This window comes from Salvia splendens, chromosome 15, assembly GCF_004379255.2.
Source record: "Salvia splendens isolate huo1 chromosome 15, SspV2, whole genome shotgun sequence".
NCBI classification, from domain to species: domain Eukaryota; kingdom Viridiplantae; phylum Streptophyta; class Magnoliopsida; order Lamiales; family Lamiaceae; genus Salvia; species Salvia splendens.
In genome coordinates this window covers 26,494,771-26,517,616 of record NC_056046.1, presented here as the reverse complement: position 1 = coordinate 26,517,616, position 22,846 = coordinate 26,494,771, and the positions used below count along the sequence as shown (strand labels likewise).

Sequence of the window (22,846 nt, the reverse complement as noted above, 5' to 3'; positions counted from 1 at the left end):
TAATAAACAGGCAAATGGAAATGTAAAGATGTTTGATTTGACGGCCAGGACTGTCTAGATTTCAAAAAGTGTGACAGTATTTTCAAATAAAACTTAGAATTTCACATTCTGTACAATATAAGAAGAGTCTGCTACAGCTCAATGTAACAATGCAAAAAGCCTTCCTACTAAGAGAAATCAACATCAGAATAAACACAATATGCTAGCTACCAATACCATCTACCTATCTAGGCAGAATCCATCTCTCCTTCATTAGATTGCAATGGCTCTGAATCTTGATTCGGGAACACCTCCGACTGCAGAGATGGAAATACCTTGTTCACGTGCAACCATGTCTGCTCCCACACGTTGTCTCCCCCGAGAGTACTGGTGGGGACGAGCACCCCCTTCGTCTTCATGACGAGCAATGTGTTCTTGAGAAGTTCCAGGACCAGCTCCTGAACCTTCTCTCCCCTTTTAACCTTGAGTTTCATGTACTTCTCCATCCGGCCAATCACATTGCGCCACAGCTTGCAGAAGCTCGACAGTTGTGAGAGCTCCTGGAGCAAATGTAACAACACTTTCGTGAGCAGTTTCAAGGCAAGAACGAGCGTTCCTTCTATGTTCCGGTATTCTTTTTGAGTTTGAGGGTTCCCTTGAGCAATTTCAGCCAAGTCATCAAGCATTGTGAATATCACCATTTCGAAGCACTGTGGCCAGAAGCCAATAGGAAGGCAAATCTCGTCTACTCCGGTCAGGCAGGTTTGCAATGATAGGAGAGCGTGGTTTCTAACATCTTCTCTCTGGTCCAGACAAACCTTCCTCAATCCTTGGACAAGCCTCAGCCACATCTCACCAATGTCTTGACACAATTTTGATGCTTCTGATTCGGACATAGCTTCCCTAGCATCTTGTGCCCAATGTACCAAACAAGAAACGGATCCTGCCATGAGATCCACAGCATGGACCGATCTATCAGTCTGTCCAATGCGAGATTCTGCAAACTGCCTAGCTGCATCCACACAAAGTACGAAATTAGCCGGGGCTAGGTGGGCTCCATCAGCCATTATGAATGAGAGGGCTTCGAATCCCGATTCAGAAGCATCAGGGTGTCTGGCTGTGATAGAAAGTAAAGAAGCAATGGTTCGCCAGCCCATTGGAGATCGGATGTGAGTAGCATTTGCTTTGACCAAGCGGCTGACCTCCTGTGTTATCTGCTCACAGTATTGGTCGGCAACTCGAGCATCAAGCTTCAGAACCAGTTGTAGTGATCTCAGAAGTTCATCGGCGAGATTCTCCTTGTATGGAAGCAGTCGCTGGCAAATGCGAAGAAGTCCAAAAACTGCCTTCTCAACCAAGGCACAAGCCACTACAGTTGACTGAACTATACCTGCTATGTGATCATACACACCTGGCCAGAGAAGCCCAATTCGGTCACGGTTGTTCAAAGTAATTGCAATCAGCAGTTCCAGGCAGAACACCGCAGTGTCCTCATCCTCGGGCGAGGAATTTCCCTTCTGCGGTCGTCCAGCAGCCCATATAAGTGCCCGTGCAAGCTGCAATAAGGAATCAGCTTGCAAGAACTTGCTCTCAGTAAAGATGCTATCAATATGGCACTTCTGGATCGTCTGAAGTGTGCGTTGATGAGCAGCCAGTTGTTGTTCAGTAGGCTGAGACCTTGGCTCTTCAGTGTCAAGAGACAGAAGCTGGCTGAATCGACCCATAAGGCCTGAGGACCTCCTAGGTGTACCAATCGTTTGCATATGAGCAGAAGACAGTGAGTTTGTAAGAGGCTTCCCATGTCCTGGATCAGATGACATCTCCGAATCATCTGCTGCATCACTGGCCACACGAGCAGGCAGAAGGCCAAGCTTGTGCAATCTTAAGATGCAGTCCAGAATATTTCTCCAACCAGTACGCACAAAATCTCCATACCTATTTGCAATAGTGAAAACTGTAACCGTGGCCATTCTAGCTTTTGCATCATCACCAAAGGCCAGAACAGGTTCCTCTACAGATGAGGGGTTCAGGAGTGTCGTGAACTTACATAGAGACACAACAAGGTCATCCAAAACATCTTCAAGATGATGACAGGCAGATATCTTTGCGACAGCCAAGAATCCATCTATACATGTTTGGTAAACATCCTCATATTCTGCATGATCAAATACCACAGAGATAGCAGCAATTGTTGGACCAGACATGATTGCAAACATATCATGGTCAAGGTAGGTTCTGGAATCCGCAACTATGAATGGGGGGGTTTTTTTAGACTTGTGCATCAAATCAATCCATCTGCTAGGAGTCATTTCAGCAAAACCTGCTCCTTGTTCAGGTGTGGTGCGGATCTCATTCTTGCAGATGGAGTAATAGAGCTCAGAGAGGAACTCACGAGGTAGGTCACTGCCTCCATTGATGTGCCTGTTATTCTTTATAAAATCTTCTTCTGACATCTTTTTCTTCACCTGTACGTTATGCTGATCAGTATTAAGCATGATGATCGAATAAGACAGCAAGAGGGCAGCATCCTTATTAGCTAAAATTAGAGGTGATTGCTCATAGTATCTCCCAGAAAATGCCTCGAGCACCCTTTGTATCTTCTGAGATTCCCCAGGCAGCCGAAAAGTCTCCAGAAAGAGCCTTAATGCAGTATCAAGGTTCATGTCTTGAAAATCAAATGTTCCTGCAAATTCATGGAGAACTTGGACACAAAAGTCATCGTGATTCCCAAGAAAATCTCCAACGAGATTTTTATCTAGTCCAGCTGTATAGCGGAAAAAGCAAGCTACACTCTGTGGATCAAGTTTGTCGGGCAACAGATGTGTTCCTTGGAGAAATTCTAGCCCTTTCTTTGGATCCCGATTGAAGTGATCAGCTCCGATCATCAATCTTCTTTTTATGTACCTCCTTCGGCGAACAAAAGGGACCCAATAATCAGGATCACTATAATTGTCGCATTTCACCATCCAGAACGGTGTATACTCCTCAAGATTTACAGGATTTGATTCAGAACCAGCTGATACATTGCCAATCCTCTCAGCCATTCCCTGGATCACTGCAATCAGACCATCTAAGGCAAGAATATGCATGCTGGACAGAGGGCAATTCACAGGAAACGCACTCTTTGACAACAAATTAGCAAGTTCTTCAAACATGTTGCCGCACATTATATCACAATCTAAATTTGCATACATTTCTACCATGAAGGTTTTTTGCCTACAGAAATCAACTAGTGCCTCCATTACAACCTCCTGTTGCTGGTATGAAGCTCCATATCGACTTTGTGCAAGTCTCAAAATCACACATGCAAAGAAAGCTTCAAGCTGAAGTTTCAGCTCAGTGCGCAAATGCTGATATAAATTAAGAACAATGCTGCAGACCATAGAAAGAATCAAGGGACTCATTGACAGCCCAAACTGCATAAGGTTACGAAATAACTCATCCTGTATCAAACTCAACAATCTGAGATGCTGTCGTATAGCAGGGCCACCTAATTCAATTGTTGAGTTAATCAAACCTAATGCAAATAGAGGCACATCTTCGTCAAATGATATCGAATTTTCTCTCAGACCTATCCCTGTATGCTCAGCGACATTAAGCAACGAACAAAGAAAATGAAAAATTTCTACCATGCAGGGTACACCATATGGTTCTGTCATTAAATGCAAATCATATGGAACTACATCCTTCCCATTGTCACCCCTGGCACTATTCTCATCCATCATACTGTTCACAAGGCCAGATGCAGAACTCAAAACTCCAGAGGAGAGTCGACCATCATACTCAGAATTTCCACTGCCATTTTCTGCTTTGCTGATGAAACTGTAATCAGGATCATGTGCAGCAGCCTGTTACAAAATAACATGAAAGGTTCCAAATGTAATGAGAAAACAGAACAAATAAAGCATCAGTGATCAATCCCCACGAAGACCTACACATATAAATAATGCTAATTGAGCGACAAGCATCACAAGTAGATACAGCACAGATGCACTCTGAAGTTAACAAATTAGAGAGAACATTATGAGCCCATCCAACAAAATTTTATCCAGTGGGACAGTGTCCCTTATAACTCCAACTGCATCAGTCTTATCTTTCTTTTTGTCCAAGTGACACCCACATGAATATAATAGACCAGAAAACAACATTTGAGGCTCCCAACCTTAATTAAACTGGGATTCAAAATCTCTGACTACAGGACATAAGCATAACTATTAAAAATCAATCACAAGCTATCGACCGTTCTGGTTCCTCTCCAGTGTTAACAATCAAATGAAAGATTGAAGAAAATTACTACCTCATTTTTTACAGAACTGCCTCCCTTAACTATTGACCGTTCTGTATTGTCAACATCTGGAAGGTGCGAAAAAATGCATCTAATAAGTTCATGCATTGTATGACGAGCTATCCTCTGTAAGAGTTCGCCTTTTGCACCAGCTTGATGTACTGCCCGGAAACAGGTGTTCACAATGGTACACACATGTTGATTGATCAACATCACTGATGCTTTACTTTTCATGCAAGCCAATAGAACTTGAAGTATCTTTGTTAATACAACCTCTTCAGAGGTAGGGTCAGTTACCTCGAATCTACAGCTCGTAACTGCATCAACTACCAGATGCATGGCATCATCAACATTGACTGTATTTTTATCCAGTACATCAAGAGTCAAAATCTTGTACACAGATGACAATGCAACACCAGTAATTGGAGCCCCTGTTTCATCTGACCGAATCACATCAAGAAATGGCTGGAGATACAAGGATGGATTGACTGATCGCCAGTCATGTTGCCATGAAAACACTTGCCTTCTCAAGTTTTTAAGAGATTGAATGAGAGAGTGCTCCAACTGATCTTCACCTGATATATAACGACCTCCCCATCTCACATTCCTTCTCATGACTGCCAGTACTGCTCCAATCTCTGAATTAATCATAGATCCCATTGTAGCCTTAGTGGAAGAGGTAGCCTCACAGTCCTCTGGTTCCTCTTCAATTGCATTAATACTAGATTGTAACCTTAAGCGTCCCATTGCTAAGAGAAAGTTTCACCTTTCAACAAGTAATCTGATCAAGTAAAAGAAAACGTGATTGAAACTGAATTAGGATATTCAGCAGACCAAGAATACCATCTCTTCAGAAATACAAGAATTGTGAGATTTGAAAAGCAATATAAGGCTATAAACAAAGGTTTAAAACTATATGTTCCTTTCCCGTATATAGCATGAATTTCAAACTGGGATACAACGTTTTTATGCAAAAGTAGTACAGCATCAGAAATAAATGTTTACACACACCTAAGCCCATACATAATGCTCCATTATCACAGCTTCAATTATTGCTTAAGCAACATACCAAACTAAGTTATTTTTCAACACCCTATACCGCAACTAATCCTAGAGAGAATTGCAGGAAATCGTAATACAGGAAGTGCAGCAACAATCAACACTTGTGCATTTGAACTCCAAGAAATGAATAAATCCACATTTCCTCTAATATTTTGGTGCATGCTGATTGACTAGTATTGGCCATCCTAGATAATTTGATAAAACTATTCCAAACAATGCAACAGATATTAGTTGGAACTTGGTGATTCATGCCTATCAACTCCACTAACACTGAAGCACCAAAATTCTAAGAATCGGAAACAATTTTACAAGTTGAAATTCAGCAGTCAAATGGTGGTCCACGCCCTCCAAGTATTGCTATTGCTAATTGAATCGAATCATAACCTTTGTCAGCTACCATGAACAGCATTATAACCGCGTATATTAGCTATGGTAGATACACTTCCCGCCCTCGACGGAGAAATCACCGATCGCAAAATCACTCACATTCCGGGATAAACCCCAATATTACTAACTCTTACTTAAATCCAAACAATATAGAGAGCAGTAGCAAAGGTAAGGAAGGTTTGGCATCTTAATTCCCGTAATGAAACATAAACTCTTCCATAAATATGGTACTCAAACCAGAGTTCCTAATTCCTTATAAAGCAGAAAATCAAAGAAATAATTGAGCGTATACTCACGTACAGAAGAGTAGTGCAGAGTAGATCCGAGGCTTCGACGGCGAAAATCTTGGTTTCCGGCGGCGATATTTGAGGAAGTGAACCGCCGGTGGATTTTCTGTTGACAAAATTATGAAGACGGAAAATTAGAGAGGAAAAAGGCGGAGATAAGAAATAAAAAAAAATAAAAAATGGGAAAAGGTGAATGAAAAGGGAAAGCTTGTTTCGGTACAAACGACGCCGTTCCTTCTAGAAAACTCTGATGTCACCTCCTTATTTGGGACACAAATATTTAAATTTGAAAGTTTGAATATTTAACTGATATTTCATCGAAAAAAAGGTGGAAAACTGAGTAATTGAATTTTAATAGTATTTCTTACTTATGTCCAAACTAGTAATAATAATTTTTAGTACTAGTAAAATGGTGAGGTAGTAATGGCGTAGTAATTTTTATTTGTTTTAAGGAACGTTGACGTATATGATTAGCTTAACTGAATATGAGAAAAATTGGTAACTTATTCACTTCCTTTTCTCAATTTAGTTGAGAGTAATCATATTCCAAAGTTAACCCTTCTTAGCAAGTGGCGGGGTCGGGATTAAGAGCATCCACAACCGTGCTCTTGCCAGCGGCACGGTTGTGGGCCCGACCCCACTTTTTCTGCCTGCTCTCTGGCAAGAGCACAACACCCACAGTTGTGCTCTTCCGCAAGGACGAGCACAATTAATTTAAAATTCAATTACACAAAAACATTTCCATAATACTAAAATTCATTAAAAACCACAATAAATATCACAAATTACAAATAAAATAAAAAAGACATAATTAAAATCCTAAAAATTAAAAATTACATAATTAAACTCCTAAAAATTAAAAAGTACATGATTATTGGCTAATATTACCCGAGGAAGACTACGCATCCTGCGGCACCAACCCCAATTATTTTTTGAGACCCAATATCATGTCCTCGTGCGTTTGAAGTTGCGTGGGGGTCATAGTTGACCTATCGGCCATATTGAGTTGGGCCAAAAGGGCCCACAACGAGTTGTTCGGGGGTGGAGGTGGAACATAGGGTGCGGGTTCGGGGGCGGGGGCAGATGGAGTCGCGGCGCGACGGCGTTCGGCCGCCGCCTTCTTCCTTCCTTACGGTCGGCGTCGGGAACCGCTTGGTCCGGCGTCGGGGCTACCCAAGTTAGCTTCGGCGAGTTGGCTAGCCACTTCTTCGCCGGTGTCGGATAGGGATGCCGACCGTGACCGTTTGGAGGAGCCGCTAGAGGAGGATGTTACGCCTCCCAGATACTTCGGGTGCGTCCTCGTTTCCTGCCAATCATTTAGGTACTTGAACGACTTACCGTTCATGGGTTGGTAGGTGCTCAGCGCCGCAGTGATGATGTCGACCTCGCTCCGGCCGCTCCCGGCATTCCGCGACTCCTGGAGGAAATAGCCATTGAACTTGCCAATTTCGTCGTTGGCTCGGCCGATGCAGTTGCGCACCATATTCTCGTTGCGCTCGATCGTTCCCGGCGGCCGGTTTGCATTGTACCGCCGAGAGACGCGCCACCAAAAGTGATCGCCGGATTGGTTCGTGCCAACCGCCGCATCTTCGGAGATTTCCAAGTATGCCTTGCACAATCTATCCATCTCCGCCGGTGAGTACGGTGTGCGGACACCGGCGCGAGATGGAGGAGTCGGAGTTTGGGAAGGGACGGGAGGCCTAGGCTCCGGTGTCCACCCGTATTGCCCATCGGAGGCACCTTGCTCGTCAACCGGGTATGGCCGGTAGCCACCCGGAACGCCCGAATCTTGGGTGAGAGGAGGGGCCGAATAGTCCGTTTCCGGACTAGGAAACGGTTGTGAACCGAACCATTCGGGGTTCCAACCGTGGGAGCCCGTAGGGTTATCGTCTTGGCTGGACATAGTGATGTTGTAGGGTATGAGAGAATGAAGATGAAAATGGATATGAGAGATTGAAGATGAAAATGGATATGAGAGAATGAAGATGAGAATTGTGTAGTTTGATGTGAATTTTTGGGAGTGAAATTGGGGGTATTTATAGATGAAAGTGTGTATTTTTGGGGTAAAAAAATGAAAAAAAAAGATTAAAAAGTGCAAAAAAACGGTTATAAACGGATATATTTTTTTTGGGAAGTGAAATTTTTTTATTATTTTTTATCGGTTTTTTTAATTAAAAACCGATTTTTTAATTAAAAAAAATTAAACACAACGGCTATGCCGTTGACGAATCCCAGCGCGCTACGTCAGCTGCTCGCCGTGCCAGCGGCGCGAGTGCAGCGGCGGCGGGTAGCGTCCGTGCCAGTAGCGCGAACGGCCGTGGCGACGGACGCCACCGTTGTGGATGCTCTTAACCATGAGAGGCCCAATTTTCTGTTAATAATTGTTTAATTTTTTTTTCTTATTGTCGTCAAAAACCAACTGTGAGAGAGATGGATAGTGAAAAAAACTAGAAGATGACCAATTAAAACTATAAATATATATGGAAACTAAAGTATTGTCTAATTCTAAACACAATTAACCATAAATTTTTTTTGAAAAAATGAATGCCAAAAAATGAAGTTCGGCACCACAAATATATTAGAGCATCTGCAACGGTAGACGGACGGCGTCCGTCCGTCCGTCCGTGCCGCTAGCAAGGACGAGCTCCGCCGCTGGCACGACGCTGCTCGATGCATCGAGCACGTCCGTGCCAGCGAGCAGCTGACGTGGCGCGCAGCGATTGGGCAACGACTATATTTTTAATTAAAAATCAGATTTTAATTAAAAAAACCGATTAAAAATAAGAAAAAATATTTTTCTACTTCCCAGAAAAAACATATCCGTTTTTTACCACTTTTTAATTTTTTTTATTTTTTTCCCCCCAAAAATATACATTTTCATCTATAAATACCCCCCACTTTCACACCCAAAAATTCACACCACACTACACAATTCTCATCTTCATTCTCACATATCCATTCTCATCTTCATTCTCCCATATCCATTCTCATCTTCATTCTCCCATATTCATTCTCAATCTTTCTTCCACTCCTACAACATAACAATGTCCGGCCAAGGCAATAACCCCCCGGGCTCCCACGGTTGGAACCCTGAATGGTTCTCTTCACAACCGTTTCCTAGTCCGGAAACAGAATATTCGGCCCCTCCTCAAACCCAAAGTTCGAGCGTTCCGGGTGGCTACCGGCCATACCCAATCGAAGACCAAGATGCCCCGAAGGGCAATACGGGTGGACACCCGAGCCTAAGCCGACCGCCCCCTCCCAAACTCTGACTCCTCCTACACGTGGTGTCCGCACACCGTACACTCCGGCGGAGATGGATAAATTGTTCGCGGCGTACTTGGAAATCTCCGAAGATCCGGTGGTTGGCACGAACCAATCCGGCGATCACTTTTGGTGGCGCATCGCTCGCCGGTATAATGAAAACCGGCCGCCGGGAACAATCGAACGCAACGAGAGTATGGTGAGCAACGTCATCTACTGAGCCAACGAAGAAATTGACAAGTTCAATGGCTATTTCCTCCAGGAATAGCGGTCAGCGGGGAGCGGCCGGAGCAAGTTCGACATCATCACTGCCGCGATGAGCACCTACCAATCCATGAACTACAAGCCATTCAAGTACCTCAACGTTTGGCAGGAGACGCGGACGCACCCGAAGTATAGGGGAGGCATAACATCCTCCTCTAGCGGCTCCTCCAAACGGTCAAGATCGGTATCCCTATCCGACGCCGGCTCCGAAGAAGTGGCTGGCCAACTCGCCGGAGCTAACTTGGGTAGCCCCGACGCCGGCCCGAGCGGTTCCCAACGCCGACCGCAAGGAAGGAAGAAGGCGGCGACCAACTGCCGTCGCGCCGCGACTGCAACCGCCAAAGCTCCCGAACCCGCTCCCGTTCCCATTCCATATGCGCCACCTCCACCCCACACTAACTCGTTGTGGACCCTCTTGGCCCAACTCAATATGGCCGATAAGTCAACTATGACCCCCTCGCAACTTCGATCGCATGAGGCCATGATATTGGGCCTCCAAAGACAATTGGGGGTAGTGTCGTCGGATGAGTAGTCTTCCACGAGGGTATTTTTAGCTTTTAATTATGTAATTTTTAATTATTAGGAGTTTAATTATGTACGTTTTAATTTTTAGGATTTTAATTATGTCGTTTTTATTTTATTTGTCATTTGTAAAATTATTTAGGTTTTTTAATGAATTTTAATATTATGGAAATGTTTTTGTTTAATTGAATTTTAAATTGAATTGTGCTCGTCCTTGCGGAAGAGCACAGCTGTAGGTGTTGTGCTCTTGCCAGAGAGCAGGCAGAAAAAGTGAGGCCGGGCCCACGACCGTGCTCGCTGGCAAGAGCACGATTGTGGGTGCTCTTAAGCTCTCTAGCGTGTTTTCAATCTCATAACTAAGGTTGCAGTGTCAACCTTAATGTCTCATTATCCCAAGGATGAATGACACTAGTGTGATATAGCACTGAAAGGATCATTGTACAATAAGTCTTTCTTGTTGATTATTAAATGACGAGATCTCAAAAATTATTATTCTAAATTAATGTACTCCATATAACATACTCCCTCCGTCCCTGAAAGTTTGTCCCATTTTTTCATTTCCGTCCGTCAAATAAAATTTGTCTCATTTCACATTTTACCATTTTTGGACCTCATATTCCACTACCTCATTCCTACTCACATTTTTATTATAAAACTAATATATAAAAATAGGACCCACATTCCACTAACTTTTTCAACTCATTTTTCATTACATTTCTTAAAACCGGTACCGGGTCAAAGTGAGACAATATTTGGGGGACGGAGGGAGTACTTTGATTTGTCAATATGTGAGATTTTCGTAACCGGACTCGATCATAACAGTTTGACTAGTAGTTATTGACTAAATACTCCCTCCGTATTCAAAAAATAGAAACATTTGAAACGATACGGGTTTTAATGCACAATTGAAAAAGTAAGTGAAAAAAATTGGAGTCCTAAAATAGAAATAGAAATAATTGTTATTTTTAAAAAACGGAGGGAGTACGTAAGTATTCTTATTACATTAATATCCTAATCAATGCCTGGTTGATTATATCCCCTTGAAATGTTTAAGACTAAGGTGTTATTTGTACGTAAACTTTGGTTAATTGAAATTTATTCTAGCACAATAAATAACTATTTTGAACTATAAAACTTTTGGTAAAATAGGTTCGTTAAAGTGAACGAACAACGTATATTTAATTCATTTGTGACACAAGCTAATATTCGTTTGGGCTAAGATTAAAGTGCGGCTCGATTTAATCAGTATTTACAGTGACAAGTAAGCCCGAGCTTAAGCTTGTTTTGTCTCTAACAATACCCCGATTATATTATAGCTAAAGAAAATGAGAGAAAAAATGTCATAAAAACACAATGCCGAAAAATAAAAGTACTGGTCGAACAACACTAGTCAGAAAAATGGCGAATTTGGCATTACAAAACCCACCATCACGACCATTACTGCTTTGAATTTGGCTTTCATGAGCCACTTTATATCTGATTTTTTATTGCCTATAAAAATGTTAGTTTAGTAGTTGCATACTACACAATTTTTATGCGAAATCTCTCCAAACTTTCAGCCCCATCTCCCCTTAGTTCTCCTCCCTCATCAGGCTCCTCCCAGGGTCGGGCTTGACCCACACTCGCATTCCTCATTTCCCTAGTATTGCTTTTACATTACTGGTTTTCCAATTTCTTGCATTAGTTGGCTGCTTAACACAAGCTTTGTAAAGAATCATGATTCTATCCAGCATTTATTCATATCTCCAATTTAGACACGGCTTCTGTTTCATAATATGTCACTCTATTTGCTATAGCAGTAGTGGGGCTCAAGGTTAGTAGCATAATGGAAATGGGAACTAAAATAAGCTTGGCATATGTTTAGGAGAAAATACAAATTATATTTTGCTCAGCACATGAAAATTATCATACCAGTAAAATTTTGGTTCTATACAATTTATCAGTTTCTAATATGGATTCATTAAGCTATACCCAGCTTCAAAAGTTATCTATCGACACATTTAGCATATAATCCAATCTTCCGAGTATCATCATCCATTGTGCCTATAAAGGTAGCCAGTCCCAGAACTTACTCACACTTCACTCATAACTACCAAACCCAAACAAAACATGAAAGATATCGAGATGATGTGTGTGATCAAACATGCTCATATGGTAATATTGATTGCACTAAACATCAACATGGAGCAATAATTGTATCATAAACAAGAACCATCATGCTTTCAGATCGTATCCTAACCAAAATCGAAGAGTTTTTTGCGAACTTGAAGGATCCTCACTGCCAGACAGTGTAATACTAGAAGGATCAGAATAACTATGTTCTTCCCTATGATTGGGTAATGAACTGAGGTTTTCAACCACTCTGCCTCCGGCATCTCAATTCACGTATTATGATAAGATCTCATGATGTTATCAAAGCAATCAGACTTCAAAATGTAGTCTTTTCTGGAAACATATTAATAACTCAAATGCTTGGATAAAAATTTCAAAATGATGTCAAAGACTCTAAACTACATTGCTTTAAATATGTAATGGGACTTTCCCCATATCGGTTGTATGGCAACTGAGGGGATTATAGATCAAATAAGTTCTCCCACCTAATAGACTAGTCTTTTGGGACGAGTTCAGCCATTTGGTCTGTAACATGGTATCAGAAATAACCTTGAAGGCCATGACCAACGAGGACATAGGGCCTTACGAAGGGTCAAATTGTACGGACTCTGAAACTACTGAAGGTTACGGGACATGTCCCACATCGATTGTATGTGCAACAAAATAGGATGGCACCAGAAAAATATGCAAGATAATGCGATATCATTGTATCAAACAGTTTATTCATTACTTCCCTTGAAACCCCAAAAATTGTTGTGGCAATGGGCCAACTGTTTTTCAAATTAGTACCTCTATTCGTATCTTACTACATAAAAAGTACATAACCGTGCCTCCGCCTCCGCCTCAGCCTCAATTAGTATACTCTCTCTCATTCTATATCCAAATATTATTACAGATACAGATATAATATGCAAAATCATACTCCAAATCCAAGCAAAAATTTAAGAAAAAACATTACCAGAAAGAGTGATTTCATCACGCCTTCACTGGCCCGGCATTAGCATTGTCTTTCCCATGATTCTCCTGATCCTCAATAAACTTCTTGTTCTTCTCGATGGCATTCGCGACCTCTGCGGGCATATACTTCTCGTCGTGCTTCGCCAAAACCTCCGTCGCTGCAAAATAGCACTCCAAGGTCCTCGCCTTCTCGAAAACCCCGAATTTGCTGGTGTTCCTCAGCATCGCCTCCTCCTTCTTCCTCATCTCCTCGTCGAGCGGCCGGATGAAGCCCTCGACGACCGCGGAGTGGCCCTCGCGGAAGAGATCGGGGAGGCTGCCCTCGTACTTGACCAAAATGTCGGTGATGAGGTCGGTGATGACGAATTGGATCTCCGGCGATGACGGGACCTGCGCGACGCTGTTCTCGAGCACGAGGCCGCCGAGGCGGAACTTGGATTTCGTCGGATCGGAGGTGTGCTTGGCTAGGGCTTCGGTGGGGGTGACGTAGAAGACCAATTGATCCTGGAATTGGTTGAGGACGATGACGATGAAGCCGGCGATGCAGCTGATGGTGAGGGCGTAGGTCCAGAGGCGGCGGTTCTGGAGCTGCCGGGCGCGGGCGCCGATGTCGGGCTTTTTGGATCGGGTGGAGCGGCCCGGCCGGGTTGAGAGAAACCGGAGAATTGGGTGTTGGGGGTGGTTGAAGAAGATGGTGGATGGTTTTTGAGAATTGAAGAGGGGTTGGGTGAAGGGGTTGGATTTGGGGAAGGGGGTGGCGGTGGATTGGTTTCGGTGGTGGAGGAGGTGGCGGAGGAGGAGGTGCGTGGGAAATCTGGGTGCCATTGATTTGGGAGAAATTGGGCAAGGGTTTACGGGAAATTTCTGGGTTTTGACTATTTTAGTAGGCTCAAAAAATTGAATCGCAATTTCTAGTATTTACTTCTAATTATAATGTACTGCTACTGGTACTGGTACTGGTACCAAAAACACGAACTCCCTCCGTCTCGGTCAAAGTGTCCATCTTTCATTTTTAGTTTATCTCATTCAAAATATTTACTTTTTATATTTAAAAATAAATTTCTCTTTTCTATATTCGACTATTTTTTATCTATATCTAACAATTCTTCCTAAAATCTCGTGCAACTCAAGAATGTAGGACATCTTAAGTGGGACGAAGAGAATAGATCGGAAATCAATCCAAAATCAAATGTTGATCGGAAATACATGTTGACTTCTTATTTGAAAAGTTGTATTCATTATTTATTCTATTGAAATAATGAATACATTATTTCACTTTTAACATTACTAAAAGATGTCGATTTATTTATATACAAGCTAAATGAAAAAAATTAAAACGTTGTGATTTAATATTCAAATTTAAAATATTATGAACTGACGAAAATTTGATCAAACTTCATTATTTAAATAACTATTAGTATTATATAAAATTATAAAAAATTTAAAATTATTTTATTTAAATAAATTATTGTATGCCCATTAGTTAATGCATACTAGTTTCAAGCTGAATTAACACACATCTTTATACTTATTCACTTGAAATTATTAATATAAATATATTATTCTCTTTATCTTATTAGTGTTGGAGGCATTTTTTGGACCCAAAGATCAAAGAATAAATATTTAATTATTTAAGACTTAAGCAAATTAAAAATAATTTAGAACATACAATAAAACAGATAAGTAATAAGATTATAAGATAATAAACTATGAGAGAGAATGAAATAGGAGAGATAGAGTAAAATATGCGAGATAATAAAGTAGGTTAGTATACTAATATATTATAATCGAGTGAACTACATTTTTGGTACCTACACTTTGAATCGGTATTAGACGCGAACTACATTTTTGGTACCTACACTTTGAATTGGTATTAGACGCAACACTTGCACTTTAAAAATATCATCATAGCCTTTGTCGTACGCCACTGCGTTTGATACAAAAAATGTAGTGTATCTGATAGACAAGGGCGTGAATGTTATGCACTCCACCGGCATGAAGCCGTGAAAGTGTGCGGGGGAAGAGCACGACTATAACTGGGACTTGCTAGAATTTCATTCGTACGCGAGCAACTCCGCCCAAAGAATGTGGTGGCGCGCTTACCGAACAATACCGGGAAAACTGAGGCCTTATTGCTTGAGGTTGAGGGATACAAACACCGCCAAGAATCCTATTTCTTTAGCGGCTATCAAGTTGTTAAGTTTCTATTACAGAGTCTCCCTATGAATCTTTTCTCTTTAAATCAAATTTTTCCTTTTTTACTTTCCGGAAAAGTTCATGTTAGATATGTGGAAACATTTCTTTTGGAACCAATGTTTTATTTTTAATTTTTTCTATTTAACATCATGTACGGTTATTTACGTTATTTATTTTTTGAAATCATAAATAAAATGTATGCTTTGGATTTCTATTTATTTTTTCATGAGATGCCTAACATTTGATAATATGTTTTGTATATACTAGAGGAGTACTAACTCTTACCAATACCATGTTATGGAGTCTAAATGATAAGTAATTGTAAATCTATGGATCACAAGTGAAGTTTGATTATTTTTCAATTGTTGAAAAAAAATTGATGTGAAAATGTTTGATTCATCCAACTTTAGCTGAACATTACTACAATGCCTTCCTTCAAGGGCGGATTACATGCAAAAGAAGTTGGTTTTGCAAATTTTTAGGCATTAAATAATAAAAAGTGAACCTGAAAATTTTTTATATTTTGCATTAAATAATGGGAAGTGAACCTGAAAGTTTTTTTTGCCAGCAAGTCCTTGGGGTGGCGATGATCTCCTTGGTGTTGGTTTTGTCGATATAATGAGATAAATAACTTGTCGTGTGTAATACAATCCCATATAATGAAAAATAAACAAAAGAGAAATACAAGAACAGACTGGTCATCCTGAACAGAAATGGTCAACATGAACAGAAATGAACATACTGATCAGTTGAACTAAATTAGAAACAAAACCAGAAACGAGTCAAACTGATCAAGCCGAGTCAATGAGTCATCTTTCCCCAAAACAAGATATGTCCCGGTAGTGCTCTCAATTTGGCGTGTCGTCCCCAAATATAAAACAACTTCATCTTATTCGTTGCAGCACCGTAGACGGAACAAGCTCTGGATTAGGGGTGGGAAATTATACCGAAATACCGTAATACCGAACTTACCGTACCGAAAATACCAATTTTTCGGTATACCGAAGTTTCCGGTACGGTATGATACCGTACCGCAGTGTTTCGGTACGGTAACGGTATCATTTTTTCTATACCTTGGTATACCGAATCCACGGTATTCCGGTATACCACGGTATACCGAAACTTCGGTATATACCGAATCCACGGTATACCGTGGTATATCGAATATTCGGTATATACCGAAGATTAAGTATACCATGGTATACCGGTATACCGATATATATATATATAGGGTTGTGATCATATTAAAACAAAAGTATCATTTTATCATTTGAAACTATCATTTTATCTCCTCAAACTATCATTTTATGATACAAAAGTATCATTTTGTCATCCAAAAAATCAACTATCATTTTAAAACAAAAGTATCATTTTATCATTTGAAACTATCATTTTATCCCCTCAAACTATCATTTTATGATGCAAAAGTATCATTTATCATCCAAAAAATCTGAAACTATCATTATTAAACAAAAGTATCATTTTATCATTTGAAACTATCATTTTATCCCCTCAAACTATCATTTTATGATGCAAAAGTATCATTTTATCATCCAAAAAATCTAAAACTATCATTATTAAACAAAAGTATCATTTTATCATTTGAAACTATCATTTTATCCCCTCAAACTATCATTTTATGATGCAAAAGTATCATTTTATCATCCAAAAAATCTAAACTATCATTTTAAAACAAAAGTATCATTTTATCATTTGAAACTATCATTTTATCCCCTCAAACTATCATTTTATGATGCAAAAGTATCATTTTATCATCCAAAAAATCTAAACTATCATTTTAAAACAAAAGTATCATTTTATCATTTGAAACTATCATTTTATCTCCTCAAACTATCATTTTATGATGCAAAAGTATTATTTATCATCCAAAAAATCTAAAACTATCATTATTAAACAAAAGTATCATTTTATCATTTGAAACTATCATTTTATCCCTTCAAACTATCATTGTATGATGCAAAAGTATCATTTTATCATCCAAAATATCTAAAACTATCATTTTAAAACAAAAGTATCATTTTATCATTTGAAACTACCATTTTATCCCCTCAAACTATCATTTTATGATGCAAAAGTATCATTTTATCATCCAAAATATCTAAAACTATCATTATTAAACAAAAGTATCATTTTATCATTTGAAACTATTATTTTATCCCCTCAAACTATCATTTTATGATGCAAAAGTATCATTTTATCATCCAAAAAATCTAAAATTATCATTTTAAAACAAAAGTATCATTTTATCATTTGAAACTATCATTTTATCCCCTCAAACTATCATTTTATGATGCAAAAGTATCATTTTATCATCCAAAAAATCTAAAACTATCATTTTAAAACAAAAGTATCATTTTATCATTTGAAACTATCATTTTATTCCCTCAAACTATCATTTTATGATGCAAAAGTATCATTTTATCATCAAAAATATCTAAAACTATCATTTTAAAACAAAAGTATCATTTTATCATTTGAAACTACCATTTTATCCCCTCAAACTATCATTTTATGATGCAAAAGTATCATTTTATCATCCAAAATATCTAAAACTATTATTATTAAACAAAAGTATCATTTTATCTTTTGAAACTATCATTTTATCCCCTCAATCTATCATTTTATGATGCAAAAGTATCATTTTATCATCCAAAAAATCTAAAATTATCATTTTAAAACAAAAGTATCATTTTATCATTTGAAACTATCATTTTATCCCCTCAAACTATCATTTTATGATACAAAATTATCATTTTATCATCCAAAAAATCTAAAACTATCATTTTAAAACAAAAGTATCATTTTATCATTTGAAACTATCATTTTATCCCCTCAAACTATCATTTTATGATGCAAAAGTATCATTTTATCATCCAAAAAATCTAAAACTATAGATTCTTGACAACTCCAACAAGTCTTGACAATCACATCATTTGTGATTCCACAACTAATAGCTTAGCTTATTCTACTTAACTCTTTAGACTTATGTGACCCAATGGGAATCCGATTGATTACTGATAAATGATAAGTTTTATATATGTTGAGAAAGGAAAAACCATATTAATTTAACACGACACGTGATACCTCAATGTGTTACTATAATGCTATATTGTTATTCGAAATTAAGGGAAAAAGAATGAATTGAATCAAAGTACCATAAAGTAACATATTTTTATTGAAAAGTGACACCGTCTTCTACGCCATAATCATCGCCCATTTACAAATAATAATATGATTTGATTAATGCTTAAGTATTTATATTATTGTATCTCTTTTTACGTACTCTAACTTCTCTATTATTCAAAATAGAATCAAATGGACAAACCCTATTAATTTGAATGCTATGAACAAGATTTGATTGTGACGAAGTTTTATTGTTTTGGGCTTTTTTAAATAGTTGAACACTTGAATTGTTATTTTAAATATTTTGGACACAATAGGTTTTTTCGGTATACCGTTACCGTTACCATACCGTTATTATGGTATACCGTTAAAAACGGTATACCGAAACACGGTACGGTATACCGTAATAACGGTATGGTAACCGGTATCAAAAAATATCATACCGAATTTCCGGTATACCAAAAATTCGGTACGGTATCGGTATTGAATTTTTTCATACCGTACTTTCCGGTACGGTATGCGGTATGGCACGGTCGGTACGGTATACCGTACCGACCCACCCCTACTCTGGATGATGATTAGGGAGAAAAGACAATGCAGAGAGAAAGAGCTAATGTTTTGTGTATGCACAATGTGTGTTCTTTAGAATGCTTGAAATGTCTTCCTATTTATAGGCTAAGCCCGCTGCTATGGTGGGGTTGTTGGAGTCAATAAAATTCAATTTCGAATTTGAATTTTGTCATAAATGGTTGGTTTGTAACTGTCGGGGGTTACTAACTATTACAGGAGTTGGAGGCTGACTATTGGTGCACTTTTTATTAGCACTAAATAAACCTGCAAGTATACAAAGTATATATATTATAGCTAAAGGTCAGTACCGGATATCGAATACGGGGGAAAACAGACACAAATTGTCTACCTTCTACTTAGAGTCTTCTACTATTTGGAGAAACGAAAGACTTGGGAATATTGAAAATAAAAACTTGTAAAAACAATGAAAACAACTACAACACCCTAGCACAGCTCATACTTCACTAGAACAAGTCAAATAAGTTTTGCCAATGCGGCAAAAGCGTAGATTACATACACTAGGGGCGTCAATCCTAGATTTGTAACTCCAAAGCTCCTAAGACCCTCAAGATGTCCTCACTCTCAATTAACAATGTCGTTTTAAAGGAAGCTAATTGTAGTGTCAACTAAGCTCTTCTAACTCGCCAACCTCCTCTCACGATTATGTAGCAAGTCAGTTGATCATCACAGAATGTGTCACTCAAACGTGAAGCAATTATCCAACACTTAAAATAGAAGCGAGTAATGAACAAAACGGATATTAAATAAATAGGAATTGTATAATCAAAGTCGTTACTAACACATCCCTAGAATTCTATGAATTTAATTACACATGATAGAATAATTTAAAAACATAGTTCTTAGGGAAAACAAAGAAAACATTAAGACTAAAGCAAATAAAACCCAAAGGTAGAATCCATGTAGTTTTGATCTTCTCTTGAATCCTTCTTCAAAACCCTTGCACTTGATGAACCAAGTAGAACTCTCAAATATTATGCTCTAGAATTATGCAACAAAAAGAAGATCCTTGTTGTTGAGGTTTTCTAGGGTATTTATAGCCTCAATTTCGTGTATCAAAAATATGGCAAATATTCAGCACAATATGGTAAATCTTAGGGAGAAAGTAGGTCAAATCTGTGAGCCGCATTTTTCCAGCGGGCCGCTGCACCTTGGCCAGCGGTCGCTGTGTGATGTTCTGTAGCTTTTGTCTCTTGATCAGCGGTCGCTGGCAATCATCCCGTAGCACTGGATCTCTTAGAGCGGTCGCTGCGCACACCCCAGCGGTAGCTGGACGTGTTCTTCTTTTCAACACAACTTTTCCGGAGCGGACCGCTATCTGTTCAGCGGTCGTTGTTGGCCAGCGGTCGCTGGCTGTGTTGCAGCGGACCACTGGACCTCTCGAAAGGTCCAGATTTCCAGCTTCGACTTTTGGCTATCTTTTTAGGGTCTAATTTGCACATTTCTTACAAAACACGTCAAAATACCAAAATAGATAAAAATATGCAAATAATTGACATGTAATGCAACTTTGACACTGAAAACAGACCAAATAATGGTCTTAAAATAGTGCAAAATCCGAGCGTATCAACCATTGATAGGGATGTATCTAGACACGTCTTACGTCAAGGTTTGTTTACGACATGTCAGCCATGTATGCTTCACCGGGTTTATGCACTTTTTATTAGCACTAAAAATACCTACAAGTATACAGAGTAAGAATAGTATAGCTAAAGGTCAGTACCGGATATCGATCACGGGAAAAACAATCACAAATTGGCTACCTCCTACTAAAACTCAATTACTACTTGGAAAACCGAAAGATTTTGAGAATTTTGAAATCAAAGAACAATTTGAAAGCAATAAACAACTAGATGCAAATAAATCACGGAGATAAAAGTATAGAGATAATAGAATTCCAGGGATGTGCGTTCACAGTTATGGTTATACAAGTTTCAACTACAATACCCTAGCACAGTTCTTACTTTGATAGGACGAGTCACCTAGTTTATGCTCATGCGATACAAACGTTGATTACTAACATTAGGGTTGTCTATCCTAAATATGTAACTCCTAAAAGCTCATAAGACCCTTGAAAAGTCCTCACTCTCAATTAACAGTGTCGTTTTAAAGGAAGCTAATTGTAGTGTCTACTAAGTGGATCTAACTCGCCAACCTCCTCTCACGATTATGTAGCAAGTTATATTAAATCATCCAAGATTGTGTCACTCAATCATGAAGCATTATTATTCACTTAGAGAAGAAACAAACTAAAACAAAACGGATATTAAATAGAAAATGAAATGTATAACCAAAGTCGTCACTAACGCATCCCTAGAATCCTCTGAATTTAGTTACACATGATGTAATATCTATAGAGATGGATTGAAGGGAAAACAATTGGAACATAAAACTAAAGCAAATAAAACCCAAAGGTTGAATCCTTGTAGCTTTGATGCTCTTGAATCTTTATTCAACTCCTTGCACAATGATGCACTCTAACTTTTAATCTCTAGAAAATATGTTTCAAAAGGATACTAATAATGAAGCTTGACGGGGTATTTATAGGGGAAAAATCACCCCTCTCAAATAAGGAAAGGGTTGCAAAATATGGTAAGTCTTGGAGAGGAAATTAGGGAAAATCTGCTCGCCGCTCTTTTGTGGCGGATCGCCGCACCTTGGCCGGCGGTCGTCGGGCGTGTCTTCATTCCATGCACAGATTTCCCGAAACGGGCTGCTACAGAAGTGGCGGCCGCTGAGCGCCGGCGGTCGCTGGACGCTACCTGAAACTCCAGATTTCCTATTTCGCGTTTTGACTCCCTTTTTATGCTTCAAATATGCACATTTGTCATAAAACATGTCAAAATACCAAAATAGATAAAATATGCAAATAATGGACATGTAATGCAACTTTGGCATTAAAAACGGACCAAATAATGGCCTTAAAACCATGCAAAATCTGAGCGTATCAACTCCCCCAAACTTACATTTTTGTTTGTCCTCGAACAAAACAATAAAGACACAAGAATAGACGCACGGAATGCACAAGGACTAGACGTCGTAATTGCCTCAAAAGATGGAAGAAATAGATCAAGCATGAATTAACGCAATCAAATCAAGCAAGACTTATTAGTGCACTTTCATTACTAGCTCGTGGAACATCTTGAATTCATGCACTCACATGTGGCAAACTTCCAAAGATGAGAAGTGTTCTTTCACTCATATGCATCATGCAAAGTTTACCATATACTTGCTCAAAGTCTAATCCCTCCTCTACTAGATGTGATTAAGCATCAAAAGTCCGAAAGATCTTTATTTTTTGTTGTAATGTAGGCTCTTTGGTAGGTGAGGAATATTTGGCTAAAAAGTGACTCAAAAATTAAAATATCCCAAGTAGAGTTAAAGTGACTCCACTTTTCTAAAAACCCAAACATTTCTAACACTTATTTTCTCCTTCAACTCACTTTCCAAACCTTTGATTTTTCTTTTCTTTTCACAACCTTTCTTTTTCTTTTCTTTTTCGTAAACATCCTTTCTAGATCAAGCACGCATTTTGCATTTTCACTATTTCATAAGTTGCACTTCTTTACATTTAAGCACACTACTTTCAATAACTTTCTTTCTTATCTCTCCAATTCCTTTACAAAAGACAACAAAAACTATACTAACCCAAGGAATTGTCCCTATTTATTTGGCTTCCAAAGAATATGCTTAAAGACTCAAAAATTGGCTCCAAAGGGTAAAAGATATTTTTGAAAAGGGTCAAAAATTTTGGATAAAAAGTAGGCTATAAAAAGATTGCCTAACATCTTCCCTTATT

The 22,846-nt window shown here is 38.9% G+C and overlaps 2 protein-coding genes across 3 annotated transcripts; both read right to left on the bottom strand.

Annotated features, from left to right (window-relative positions):
• Positions 1–79: 79 nt before the first annotated feature.
• LOC121768313 (ARF guanine-nucleotide exchange factor GNOM-like) lies at positions 80–6,171 on the bottom strand. Of its 2 annotated transcripts, none has more exons than XM_042164780.1 (3): positions 6,014–6,171; positions 4,277–5,045; positions 80–3,827 (listed from the first exon to the last, which is right to left on the bottom strand). In XM_042164780.1, the coding sequence occupies exons 2-3, from the start codon at positions 5,009–5,011 to the stop codon at positions 228–230; spliced, it is 4,335 nt and encodes a 1,444-aa protein (XP_042020714.1). In that variant the 5' UTR covers positions 5,012–5,045; positions 6,014–6,171; the 3' UTR covers positions 80–227. The 2 variants fall into 2 exon arrangements, with proteins under 2 accessions (XP_042020714.1, XP_042020715.1); XM_042164781.1 differs by having other exon boundaries at positions 6,010–6,170.
• A 6,696-nt stretch (positions 6,172–12,867) lies between these two features.
• Positions 12,868–13,997, bottom strand: LOC121766617 (cytochrome c-type biogenesis protein CcmE homolog, mitochondrial-like). Its single transcript, XM_042162899.1, has one exon. It carries the CDS (start codon positions 13,942–13,944, stop codon positions 13,138–13,140), a length of 807 nt encoding a protein of 268 aa, XP_042018833.1. The 5' UTR covers positions 13,945–13,997; the 3' UTR covers positions 12,868–13,137.
• Between the last annotated feature and the right edge of the window lie 8,849 nt (positions 13,998–22,846).